A 14,147-nucleotide genomic window follows, 5' to 3' on the forward strand; every position below is an offset into this window, starting at 1 on the left:
TGCAAGTAAAGTCACATGTGCAGAGTCCGGGATTGGGACTGGATGTGGGTGTATGTTTTGGGGACTGCACGAGGTTTGCCTGCTCTGAGCAGAGTGTGCGTGGAGTGACAGCCAGGGACAAGGTCACAAGAGTGACAGCCGGGACAAGGTCACAAAGGTGCACCCAGGTGTCTGGAGATACGGCGGAGGCCTTGGCGGCATCACACCCAGACCAAGACTGAGCCAGGCTGGCAGGGGGGTGCTGGGTCCCCTGAAGTGGGTTCTGTTGGCTACTACTGAGGCGGGAAATATCATGGGGAAGCTGCCGGTTCCCCCAACTCAGCAGAAGCCAGTACTGAGTCCAAGCAGAGAACACACTGCCTGGGACTGGGGCTGGCTGTGCTTTGCAGGCCTGGGGCAGCACAGAGCTGGCAACCAGGCTTCCCGTCCCTCTGGAAAGCATTCTGCAACAGGAAGCACGTGGCGCTCTGAGCAAGGGCACCAGCAGACGCTCCCTGGAGAGGGACGCAGGTACACGCACTCCAGTGTCGCCTGCTGGAGAACTGCTCCCCCAGGCCCCTGTCACACACAGCCTGTGTGACGTGGCCAGACTGCAGTGAGGCTGGAGGCCGGAAAACCCCCCATGTACAGCCTAGGCTCAGGATGAAGTAAGTGTCCCTTCTGAGGAGACCAGGGGACATTACTAAACTGTGTCCCTGGTCTGTTTCCCTGAGCCAGGTACAGCAGCGAGCACATCTGCCCTTGCTGGAGTGGACGCTGAGGGATAGCTGTAACCAGCTCAGTGGCCTGGCTAGAAGTCACCTCCCTGGCTTTTGACACATTTACAAAGAATGGGGAAATGAGCAAATTCTGTGTCTCAAAGGGGACACCGATGTCATACTAGGACCCCAACTTTACCCAAAGGCAATAGAGAGGGGAACACTCCACTCCACAGGTCTAAGGATGCTCAGCTGCCCAGAGCACCTGCTCCACCCTGTCAACCAGCCATCTCAGGTCCAGGACCCAGGAATGTCCAGACAAGCAAAGCAGAGACCTCCAGGAGGAGGAGAGTGCCCACCACACGGGCATCAGCCGACACGGGCCTCAGCCGGGAAAAAGTCTCCTTCTGATCAAAAGACTAATAAGAGTGGGATCTGACCTGGAGAGCAAGGCAGGACTAGGGCTGCACATAAAACCAAGAGAGCCCATTAAAACCCAAATTTCAGATAAATAACCAATAATTTTAAACAGAAGTAGATCCCAAACATTGCATCGGCACAAACTTATGCTAAAAATATGTTCCACTGTTTGACAGTCAAATTTAACTGGGCAACCTGTACTTTTTTGTCTGCCTAATGTGGAAACCTTAGAACCCCAAGGTGTCCCAACAGGAGCAGAACTTACCTGATGGCTTCTGCAATTCGAGTGCTCTCCTTCCGCCGGTCACTGGACAGCCGGCCAATCAGGTAGGAGTAGTCCAGGCCACTGCAGAACACGCTCCCCACCGCGCTGAGCAGCAGCAGCTTGCTGTCGTCTGTGGCCGCGTTGCACAGCGCTCGCCGGACCTCCTTCATGATCTGCAGGCAGAGGTGAGGGGGCAGGGATGAGCGTCCGCCCTGGAAGCCGGACGCCGGCCCTGAGGCCAGAGGTGAGCAAACCTGCTCTGCCAGTGAAGGGAGTCTGCCCTGAACACAAGCAAGGCCCACCCCGAGGAAGGGAATGCTTATCAGACCCAAGCCTCCTGACTCCGTTCCCCAAGCACGCAGAGGAGTTAATACGGAGCCTGTGGTCACTGGCTCAGACCGGGGAGACGGGCCGGGTGCCGGGCAATCCCTGGTAAATCTCTACAAATCCTCTTCTGGCATTTGCTAGTTGAGCCGTTTACAAGGTGTGGAAAAATAGCTGCGTGCAGCCCAGGTGAGGTCGGCAGCCTCTCTCCACGGCTCAGTTCAGTTGGACTCTTGTCCGTCCTGAGTTCAGCCCAGACCCTCACAGTGCCTGTTGGTGGCTCATGGCAAACAGGCTTTGGCATCAGAGCTAGACCTGGGTTCAAGTCCTATGGAGTAAGAAAACTTGTTGGGAGCCGTGGCTCTGCCATGTCCCAGGGACGTGACCTGAGACACACGGAGAGCACTTGGTTCCTCTTCCATGGGGAGAACCACAGCACCCACTTTCAAGGACCAGAGTGAGGACTGAAGGAAGCAGAAGATGCTCTGGCCATCTGCAGGCTCCATTCCTAGGAGGGATGGTGAATTCTAGGTCAAGAGCCTTCCGTTCCTCCCCTTCATGCCACTAAAGGGGTATTGCTTGCCCAGCTACGCTGTGATTTTAATACGGACAAGAATGACGGCTCTCTCACTCCCACCATATTCTCAGAGCCTGGTATGACACCTGGCATACAGGGGGCACTCAATCATTGCTTGCTTCATTACATAGCAATTCTCGCACAGCACCTTTCCAAGCCCCAAAGAAAAAGATCCAGGTTGCTCTCCCACACCAGGAAGCCCTGAACACAGGTGAGGCTGCCTCTCAGGCAACTGTCACGGTCTGGATGTGAGGTGTCCCCAAGAGCTCATGAGTGAGACAATGCAAGAGGGTTTAGAGGAGAGGCACCTGGGTCAGGAAAGCTTGACCCACTCAGTGAATTACTCCCCCAGTGGGGAAAACTGGTGATAACTGAAGGTGGGTAGGGTGTGGCTGGAGGAGGTGGGATCTGGAGCATGTCTTTGGGGTATATATTTGGGATCTGGTAAGTGCAGCCTCTCTGCTTCCTGATCATCATGTGAGCTGCTTCCCTGCACCACCCTCTTCCACCATGACGTTCTGCCTCACCTCGAGCCCCAAGGAATGGAGCTGACTGTCTAGGAACAGACTCCTGAAACTGTGAGTCCCTAAATAAACTTTTCCTCCTCTAAAATCATTCTGGTCAGGTCTTTTAGTCACAGCAGCGAGAAAGCTGACTTTGGCCCTCTGGCTAATAATGCCCTCCAAGGAACAGGGTCTGGCTTTTGGAGCAGTCGGGTATGAGCTCTGCAAAGCACAGGGAGAGCAGAGCTTATGGTGCAGCCAGACTCGGAAGCCGACCCCTGCCACATGCATGCTGGCCACAGAGGCCAGAGCGTCATCCGAGACTCAAGTCTGGACTCTGGGTCAACTGACCCCAGCAGCCCTTCACATTTTCTGACTCCTTCCAGTCCCACTCCTGCAGCAGGGTGTCCACCCCACATACACCATTCTTCTTGGGCACCCAGGAGTTTGGGGTGAGTTCACGCGGTCGTGTGGCCAGGCTGCTAGAGTCCTAGACGGGGAGACAGACAGCTGTGCTGATCCACTCCACCAGTAACCAGCACAGCCTCTGCCACCTGTTCCCCTCCCCACAGTCAAAGACGAGGCTCAAACAAATAATTTATCTCGGCTATAGGAAAACCTCCTGTGAGAACCTGAAACTCCAAGCCTGCTCTGCATGTGGATCTGCAGTGCTGAGTGATCACATCCACCCAGGAGAGAGAGCTCCACCTTAGAAAAATCAACATGGAAATTGGACTCGGCTGGCGACAACCCCGAGGTATCCCATCAAAACGAATGTCAAAGTCCTCTGGAGAGAACAGAAACCAGGGCTGCCCGAGGACTGTCCCAGGAAAACAGTCCCTGCCGAGGCTGAGCTCACGACCCACAATCCCACAGCACTCGGGGGGACACAAGTCTGCACTCCGCGGACGGGAAGACGACTGTAAGTGACACCGACCTAAAAGAGACCACAACTGAAAACACTGGAAACAAGAAGGGAGAGGAAGGACACATGAGAACAACAGAGAAGGAAGAGAAGACTGTGGGAAACCAGGTTGAAAGAGTAAAAGCTTCTCACAGTGACAAACTGAGGGAGGGAAGGGAGGGCAAGTGACCTGAGATCTGAAGTCACCAACCGGCACCTGGAGCACAGGAGCAGGGGCAAGACGTCACAGGAGGGTCACGCCCAGCATGACAGGCCCAGGAGACTGGAGACCAGGCTGCAGGGTTCTCTCAGGAGGTCACAGAGGACAGGGCAGAGGCAGGATCCAAAGAGGAAAAGCGGGAGCAAACCCGGGCACCGCTGCACTCCGCCCAGAGGCTGGCGGGAGCGTCCACTTCCCTGCCTTCTCCAGCAACCAGAGGTGGCCGCGCTGGCTCAGGCCCTGCCTCTTCCCCAGAGCCAGCCCGGCAGCGCGGTCCTGCTCACGCTCCCTCCTGGCACTTCTCGGGGAGTGGCTCCTGTCCTCCCTGGATCCACTGGGCCCTCCAGGAGGTCCAGGTCATCCTGCGCCCTCCATCTCAGCGCAGCTGATGAGCAGCCCAGGTCCCTCTGGACCTGGACTCGACGCCATGTGACCGGAGTTCCTGAAATCCAGGAACTGCGGAAAGTTAGGCAGAAGGAAGAAGATGAAGGGAGAGGTCTTCATGACATCGAGGACAAAGCGAAGCCCTCACGCACCCAGAGGTAGAAAGCTTCCCTCCCCAGGGCCAACGTCTGACAGGAGGCCCAAGTCCACGGAGGTCACACCACGTCGTTTTGAAGGTGCAGGCTCTCCACCAGGCGCCAGCGCCACCGCCACTCAAGGGCAAGGGGTGAGGATTAGCCTCTGAGTCACACCCCACCCCAAACTGTAAGAGACGTCCTTCAAGAGGAAAAGCAGGTGCAGAAAGCAACGCTGATGCGCAGAACAACAAAGACCCACGTGGGAACCCACACAAAGCCACGCCGAAGCTGCCATCTGGGCCGCCCCGGAGGCTCCAGTCACAGGCTGGCTCCCCGGCTACTGGGAGGTGGCGGGATCCTTAGGGGGTGGTGTCCCTGGGCGGGGAGGGGACAGTGTGACCCTGGCCCCTTCTTTTCTCCTTTTGCTTCCTGAGTGCCATGAGGCCAACGGGCTTCTTCTGCCGCGTGCTCCTCACCGCGGTCGAGGCCGCCTCACCAGGGGCTTGACAGCGACCAAGCACTGACAGCCCTGCAGCCCACCCCCATCTGCCACCGTCCCAGTGACAATCAACACCCATAGGGACTAACTCGAGGGGGGCGGGCAGTGCTCCTGCGTGAGAAACCAGGGAACGTCCAGGGAGGGGTGCCAAGGCTGAGGCTTCAGAGTGGGTGGAGCGGGTGATGCCATCTAGACGTCCCTATGTGTGAGCAGAACTGTTAGATAATGGAATGACAGGGAAGGGGGATGAACTGAAGAAATCCCAGTCACTCAGCTGAGGAAGGAGTTCGGGAAGTCAGGGAAGGAGAACTCTAAGCGGCAACAGGAATCAAGCCACGGAGCTCACCTCCTGAGCTTCCCGTCTCGGGAAAGCAGCATGGGGCAGGCTTTCCTGGGGTCATTAGTAATCAGTCAACAGGCGTGACTGGAGGGTCTTGGGGTGATCCTCTGAGAGCTTTGCTTTTTTAAATTATACTTTTAAAAGAACCCCACTTATTAAGCACCTAGGATTCCAGGAACTGCATCAGGAAATTGCCACCTAATACTGTATCACAAACAAATTCTGCAAGGTAGAAAACAGCATCTCAATCTCACAGGTGAGGCAATGAAGATTCAGAGAGGTGAAGAAAGTTGTCCAAGGCACACCAGCACTAAAAGCAGAACTATAATCCAAATTCAGACCCACACCCTTAAATGGATGTATTTTAATGGGAAAGATAGGGATGACTTAAATGGATGTATTTTAATGGGAAAGACAGGGCCAGGTAGCCATCTGAATCAAGACTCTCCAGGCCCCAGCGCTGCTGGAAGGACAGGAGGAGCACATTCCTTGCTAATAGGGTGTAAGCCACAGATGTTCATTTTGAACATCAAAAAAGTGAGCAGGCCACTATCTTGCAGTTCCTTTAATCCATCTGCCTCCAGAAATAGGCACGCTCTCACCTACATATGAACTCAGTTTTTCTCAGAGGCCAATACAGGAAAACCCTGCTGCAAAGCTACGGACTGCAATTCCATGGTGACTCAGAGGGGCCTCTGCTAAGGCCACGCTCACCAATCAGTCTGCAAAAACAAGGCAAAACAGCTGCATCCTTACGAATTAGCTGAAAGTGGTGTGTGTTCTACTGACACGATGGAGTAAGAGACCAGCAGTTGCGCCTCATTAGCGCACCTTCCCTTTGCTCTTCTTGTGCTGAGAACTCAACGTGGACCTGTGGCCGATGTTCCACTTTCTTGAAGGACTCCAAATTTTACAGAGTAACTGCTGTGTTTAAAGTGAAGTGTTCTAGAATTCCTCCACTCCTTTGCCTTCTGATGCACAATGTGCTACTCCTGTGGAGCGTGCTCCTCCAAGGTCACGGTCCCCTCAGAGCCTCCACTGTGTGACTGGGACGATGGTCGTGGATGGCCTTGTACCTGGAAGTCCTAAACGTCTCCTCTGCATTTCCTGTCCACGCTCTGCCCTTCTTAGGTGCCGCCTGCAGAGAGAGCCCACTTCCCCAGCACGACCTCCAGCTTCAGATCAGCCATGAGTTTGGAACCAGACACCGAGTACAGGGGTAGAACCAGGGTTCCTTCTGCCGAGGATCCAGTCACCCCAGGACCATCTCAAAAGCAAGCCGCCACGAGGGACCTCCCCCAATCCCCAGCTAGCTCCAGTCTCTCAGGAGCCCCTGCAGAATGTGCACATTCTCGCCCTCTCTGCTTTCTGTGTGACCGAGACCCCTGTGATGGTCCACTCTGAGATGGGCCTCATGGGCCCCTGCCTGGTCTTCACGCCCTATGCAATCCCCTACCCTCGAGTGAGGACCGGACCTCACCATCTGCTTCTAACAGAATATTCCAAAGCGATGGGATGTCACTTTCAGGAGAAGGTGAGGTGACCAAGAGACCACAGCTCTGTCTGGGCCACCTTCTCTGGAGGAAGTGGGCTTCCGTGCCAGGAGCAACCCGGGGCCTACAAGGCAGGGAAGATGTCTCCGGTCAGTGAAGACGAGGCTGGTCAAAAAGACACTGGTGATCTCCAATGAGGCTACGACCCAGCCCACACCTTCACTACCACCTGCGGGGGACCGGGAGCCGAGGCACCCAGCTAGGCCACACCCAGATTCCCAGGCCACAGAAGTGGGCGATGACCAATGCACGGTATCGGGTGGAGAGTTTAGGGCAGTGTGTTACACAGCAGTAGTAACTGACACAACCCCATAAACGCTATAAAGGTGCTTCACTCGTCTACACACACCTCATGGCCCTCAGTTCAGAACCCTTCACGTGACGGGATCTAACAAGTGCAGCTTTTACCCTGTTAGGGTCTGGATCTGAAATCTCCCTCAAAGGCTCACGTGTTAACGGCTTGGTCCCTGGCGGCGTCACCACTGGGACGTGATGGAAACTTCAGGAGGCGGGCCTGTTGGAAGAGGTGGTCCCTGCCGACATGCCTCTGAAGGATAGATTTGTCTCTGGACCTTTTCTTGCTCTCTGTCTCTGTTTCTCTTTCCTCTACCACATCCTTCTACCGTGATGCTCTGCCTCACCACAGACCCAGAAACAGTACAGAGCCTCTGACACAGGACCAAGTTAAATCTGCCTTCTTCTTCTTTTTTTTTTTTTTTTGATTCACGTGATTTTATTTATTTATTTAGTTGTTTTTAGTGGGCATGACAGCAGAATGTATTTTGACATATAACACATACATGGACTGTATATACATTGATCATGATGTCTATTCTATTCTGCTGCCCTTCCTATCCTCCCTCTTCCTCCCCTCCTCTCCCATCCTTTCTCTCTATCCAATCTAATGTGACACAGTTTTTTTCTTTTTCTCCTCAAAACATCATACATGATTTCTGTATAACAATGAGGGTCTCCTTCCATCTTCCATGCAACTCCCCTTCTCCCCCCTTTTCCCTCCCACCTCTCTTCCCTATTTAGTGGTAGTCTTCTTCTCATGCTCTTCCTCCCTATCCCATTTTGAGTCACCCCCCTTATATCAGAGAAGACATTCGGCATTTGTTTTTTAGGGATTGGCTAACTTCACTTAGCATCATCTGCTCTAATGCCATCCATTTGCCCGCAAATGCCATGTGGCATTTATACACAATGGAATATTACTCAGCACTAAAAAAATCTTCCTTCTTTTAAGTTGTTTCTCTCAGGTATTCTGTCACAGTGACAGAAAGCTGAGAGACACAGAAAATTGGTACCAAGCAGTGGGGTCACTGTTGTTAGTATACCTGACCATGTGGTTCAGAAGCCTTTGGAGTTGGTTTAGGAGATAAGCTTAGAAATGTTTGGGGAAGCAAGCTAGACAAAAGCTAAGAATGTTGTCAGCAGAGCTTATCAGGCAATGGAGACCAGAATGCTCACAGGAATAAGGACAAAAAAGATCATGCTGATGAGGTTTCAGATGGAAATCAGGACTCCACTGGAAATTGCTAAGAGGCCACACATGTTAGTTCCAGTAAGGTGCTTGTCTATATTTTGTCCATGCCCTGAGACTCTGTGTGGAGGCTGAGTTTAAATATGGTGATGAATCAATCTGGTGGAGAAGATGTCACGGCAGCACAACATTCAGACTGTGGCATGGGTATTGTCGGCTGCTTTTAGTCAGATGATTTTAGTCAGCTTTTCTATCACAGTGACCAAATACCTGACAAGAATATCTCAGAGGAGGGAAAGTTCATTTGTTCTTGGCCCCAGGTGAGGCAGCACACCTTGGGGGAAGGGCCCAATAGAGGAAAGCTGCTCGGCTCGCGGTGGGGTGGAAGGGGCCACAGGGAAAACACACCTTCAGGGCACACCCCCAGTGCCCCATGTCCTCCATCCACGCCCACCTGCCTGCACTTACCACCTCCTGCAGTCCATTCAGACTGGGATGGACTGACTAGGTGACAGCTCTCACAGCCCAATCATTTCTCCTCTGAATGTTCCTGTTGACAGGTACTTTGGGGGGATATCCCATATTTGAACCATAACATACTTATGCAGTGAGAATTAGGAATACAAAGGACAGCAGAAAAATTTGAGCTGTAGTTCAACCAGGAAGGAAGAAGTTAAAACATGGTCAAGAAGGTGTGGCTGCTGAAGAAAGAAGTCAGGACTTCACCCTGGGACAATGGGGAAAGCTTTCATGGCTTCTTAAGAACTGACCAGGCTCCACCCTGCAACCTCAAGGACACAAAAGTGTGAACTCCTTTGAAGGGCTGCTCTGAAAAGACACGCTGGCTCACCCTGCCCCGCAGGCTGCCTGGGAAGCTCTTTCCCCAGGACTCACTTCCCTGTGCTCCACCACCAAGGCCTCAGCGGCCGCTCGGCTGTGGTGCCAGTGAGCCCAGCTCTTCTCCCACTGCAGCAGAGCGTGGCACAGTCCACGTGGCACTGGTTTTGCACACACACGGAATGCAAGGTTGTGTGGTCACAGAAGATTCTAACCAGATTTCAAAGACGGGTTGCCTCAAAATCTTGTTAACTCGTCCAGTAATGCATGAATTTCACCTGATATCAGATGTACAGCCAGGAAAAGAATTCAGCTGTGACGGTGACAGTGGCCTCCTCCCAGGTTCTCCACTAATGAGCAAGTGGATCCTGCTGATGACCAGTCCGTGGCCTCTGTTTTATCTAAACCAGAACTGGAGCGTTTGCTGGATACCCCATGTACCAGGAGCCTCTTTGCACACGTCCTCTCTAAGCTCACAAGGAAGGTCCTGTGGGACTTCCATGAATGAGGAGGTCCAGAGAGGCAGAACAACTTCCCAAGGTAACACAGCGGCAAGCTGGTGGAGTAGATTCAAACCCAGGCCTATCAGACTCCAGAACCTCCTCTGGCAACTCTACCCAGTTGGCCAGCTCACCCAGAGGCCATCCACTGTGGGTGAGAGCACAGAAATTATGGGATCAACAGCTCCTGCCCCTTCCCTCCATCTGAAACGGCCAGTGCTGATGAGGAATGGAATTCCTGATCAACCACACCCATGGCTCGGCGGGTGAGGACCTGTGCACCTCAGATCAGTCAGGCACAGGTGGTCTTCGATTTCAGGGATGAGTGGAAAACACGAAGCTGCACCGAAGAGGGAAGGAACTGGTATGTGTCGGCTCTATCGATTTCTAGAAGGAAAACGCTGTGTCTTTTAAAGTACGCTTTTAGAAAGTAGTAAAAAATCCAAGAATTGGTCTCATGTGGATGCTTCATGATGAGCTTAAAATAACAGGGTTTTGGGGATATGAACAAATGCAAAGCCCCAATGGGTAGAGCCCACCCTCTGGACTCCTGTGATCCCACACAGAGGTCTACAGGGGAGAGGACCCGGGGATGCTTCTGCTAACGGTGGAGGAGGAGAGACCCCGAACTCCAGGCCTAGCAGAAGGGAAGCCAGCCTTTACCAAGGGTTGCCCACAGCCCACAGCGTCAGCTGGCTCCTTCTCAGTCTGTCAATCCCCCCAGACTCTCAGGCCCACAGTTCCACAAAAGAACCACAGTCTCTGTGAATCATAAGGATAAGACATGTTCCACAGGGTCGGGGACACAGCACCACACCCCATTCCACTTCCAGGGCTCCTGAGGGTACTGAATCCACCAAGCAATGCCAGCCTGGTGAGTGGCCACCCCTCAGCCATGTCCCCCAGAGCCCACCACCCCACCCTGTTCCCACAGGGCACTGCGAGGATGGGAAAGGAGGTCTGGAATGACGTCCCCAGCCTGCCCACCCCTCCAGCCACGGCCCTTACCTCCGGGGTCAGTGCGTTGTTGTCTGAGGTCTGGCTGGACAGCAGGATGTGTGTGAAGCCCTCCTCCTTCCGCACCACGATGTCTCGAAACCGACAGTTGCTCTCGTTCTGCCGGACGCTGTACCTGAGCCTCTTGTCAAAGACGTAATCCTTTTCTGTCTCCAGCTTCCTCTTCATGGGGCTGTGCAGGCTCAGCCCCCCGTTGGTCAGTGCAGAACCTTTCAAATCAGAAGCACAAAGTGAGAAACTGACGTCCACCACGATCCCCCAGGAGCGCGAGCAGAGAGCACCTGGGTTTTCCGTGGAGAGGCCAGCCGCACCTGGGACACTTGTGCACGCTCTGTTCTGGGGGTAGAGACTGGGGCTGAATGCTGTCTCTCCAAATTGAGAGCAGGATCCAGCTGCGTGGTCCTGAGCCCCTCTTTAGCACGCTGGCCAGTGAGCAACAGGGAACCCACTGGCACTGGGGAGGCAGCCCTGTCCAAGGATGGACACCTCTGACAAAGGTGAGAACAGGAACAACACAAGCTGCCGGCCTTGGTCCAACCTGAACTCTGTCCTGAGCATTATGCCCTTGGATAGAGAGCCAGGAATGGGGTCTTGAGGCCCCAGCGCTTCCCGGGGGCTGCCCTGAGCTGGGGAGGGGGAGGGCCAGGCAGGCAGGGTCCTCACGTCTATCCTCTCCTTCTGAATCAACACAGCGGCTGTGCACTTCACAAACAGCCAGAATGCCCTGGATGAAAGTCTGAAAGCAAACAGCAAAGGGCAGGACAGGGGTGTGACAATCCCTAGGCTATCTAGGAGCTGCAAGGAGCTCTGGGGCATCCCGGGAGAGCAATCCAGGCCCACCCCAAACCTCCACCCGAAGCCCACATGGGAAGAGGCTCAAAAAGTATTTTTAAAACACTTCCCAATCAAGGGAAGAAGGAGAGAGAGAGAGGTGACTGTTGATCCCAAGGAATTAAGAGGATACCATGAGAAATACCGTGAACTTCCACCCGTGCATTCCACGGGTTAGATGAGATGCACCAACTCCTTGAAAGACACAAACTCCCAACGTACACACGAGGGGGAGCACATGGTTTCAACAGGACTTTATTAAATAAACTGAAGCCATCAGTCATCTTCTACAGCAGAGTGCACTAGCCCAAGTGAGTCCTTCAAACATTTATGGAGGAAATCATACCAATCCTCCATGGTCCATTCCAGAACACAGAATCCAAGGAACACTGCCCAACTCATCCCGGGGCTGCCACTACTCCATACCAAAACCAGATGAAGACGTCCTGAGAAAACCACCTCGGACCAATGTGTCTCATGAACACGGATGCGAAAGGGTCCCACGGAATATCAGCAAACCACTCTAGCAAGGTGTACGCATGCTGGATCAACAGCTGGACATCAACCTTACCACATCAGAGGGCTAAAGAAGAAAAATTATATCATTGCATCGACTGATGCAAAAAAACCACATCTGACCAAATCCAATACAAGGTGCTTCCCCGCTTATAAAACTCCTCCTGCTGGCACCACACCCAGTTGTGGGAAACTCTGGGCCTCCTCCTTAAGGTAGGAAGCAAGGAGAGAATGTCCTCTCTCAACATCACCTTGGAAGTCCTGGCTAGTGCACAGGACCAAAAAAGGAAGTGAAACATTACAGGATCAAGAAGGCAGAAACGAAATGACTTTCATTTGCAAATGGCAAGACTGTTTATGTAGAAAGTACCAAAGGATAAAAGGGGGGAACCCCAATCACCACCATTCCTGGAACCAACAGGCAAATTCAGAAGGGTCCTGACATAGAAGGTCAATGTGCAAGTCGTTACTTTTCCACAGGCGAGCAAAGAGCAACTGGAACTTGACATTTTAAAAACAGTGTTATTTACAACAGCACCCAGAATATGAAATATTTAGGTACAAATGTAATAAAATATGTACAAGAACTATAGGTGGAAAACTACAAAACTCTGACAAGAAAAATCAAAGAAGATCTAAATAAATCCAGGGATATTCTGTGTCCATGAATGTGAGTACCCCAAATTTTAAGATGTCAGTTCTGCCCCACATGATCTATAGGTTCAATGTAATCCCAGTCAAAATCCCATAAGCTACTCTACACATATTGTCAAACTAGTCCTAAATGACATTTAGGAAGGGAAAAGATCTGGAATAACCAAGACAATACTGAAGAGTTAGAACAAAGCTGGAGGATTCCCACGACCCACTGTGGAGACTTAGCACAAAGCCACAGTGTAGCCCAGGAGAGAGGGTGGAGTGCGGACCAACCCACCCCAACAGAGACCCCAGAAACAGGCCCAGGCCAAGGCAGGGGGCGATCCTGATGCGGGAGCGAAGACGCTTTAGTGCAGAAAGGACAGACTTTTCCAACAAATGGTACTAAAACTGATGGGGGTGCGTTGGCAAAAGAAGAAAATGACCTTAGCAGGACTCGACGCCTTTCTCAACCTGACCCCAGACATAAGTGTATTGAAAAACTGTGAACTCTGAGAAGGTAAAAGGATGAAACCCAAGCAACTTTGGGTTTGGCAGTGAGTTTTTAGATACAGCAACAAACACAAGTTCCATGAAATAAGAAATTCATAAGTTGAGTGTTAAAATTAAAAACGCCAGTTCCTGGAAGATCATTGCGGAAGTCTGTTATTTTGCAAATATGGACCTGACAGACTTTTGTATCCAAAATGTCAAAAGACTCTTAAAAAGCAACAGTAAGGAAACTAACAACCCACTGACCAATGGGCAAAAGGTCTGCGGCGCCGCCAGAGGAGCCAGGCAGGTGGCAGGCAGGCCGCGCAGCAGGCACTGTCCAGTCATGAGGGAATTAAGGCAAAGAAATGTCAGCCAGGGGACCTGCACATACCTCAGGTCAGCCGGGAGACCCCTACGTGTACCCCAGGTCAGCCGGGAGACCCCTATGTGTACCCCAGGTCAGCCGGGAGACCCCCTATGCGTACCCCAGGTCAGCCGGGAGACCCCTATGTGTACCCCAGGTCAGCCAGGAGACCCCTACGTGTACCCCAGGTCAGCTGGGAGACCCCCCACGTGTACCCCAGGTCAGCTGGGAGACCCCCCTACGTGTACCCCAGGTCAGCCGGGAGACCCCTACGTGTACCCCAGGTCAGCCGGGAGACCCCTATGTGTACCCCAGGTCAGCCAGGAGACCCCCTATGCGTACCCCAGGTCAGCCGGGAGACCCCCTATGTGTACCCCAGGTCAGCCAGGAGACCCCCCTACGTGTACCCCAGGTCAGCCAGGAGACCCCCCTACGTGTACCCCAGGTCAGTCGGGAGACCCCCTATGTGTACCCCAGGTCAGCCGGGAGACCCCCTACGTGTACCCCAGGTCAGCCGGGAGACCCCCTATGTGTACCCCAGGTCAGCCGGGAGACCCCCCTACGTGTACCCCAGGTCATCCGGGAGACCCCCTATGTGTACCCCAGGTCATCCGGGAGACCCCTACGTGTACCCCAGGTCA

General features: G+C 53.1%; 1 protein-coding gene across 1 annotated transcript in view; it reads right to left on the reverse strand.

The window, feature by feature from the left end:
- The window catches only part of Cdyl2 (chromodomain Y like 2), a 164,373-nt gene that overhangs the window by 16,083 nt on the left and 134,143 nt on the right, over positions 1-14,147 (reverse strand). The window contains exons 3-4 of the mRNA XM_078032717.1: positions 10,656-10,873; positions 1,384-1,556 (exon numbers count right to left, since the gene is read on the reverse strand). Of these exons, the coding sequence (XP_077888843.1) occupies positions 1,384-1,556; positions 10,656-10,873 (391 nt within the window). The remainder of the gene's footprint in view (positions 1-1,383; positions 1,557-10,655; positions 10,874-14,147) is intronic.

The sequence above is a fragment of the Ictidomys tridecemlineatus genome, chromosome 15 (genome assembly GCF_052094955.1).
Source record: "Ictidomys tridecemlineatus isolate mIctTri1 chromosome 15, mIctTri1.hap1, whole genome shotgun sequence".
NCBI lineage: Eukaryota > Metazoa > Chordata > Mammalia > Rodentia > Sciuridae > Ictidomys > Ictidomys tridecemlineatus.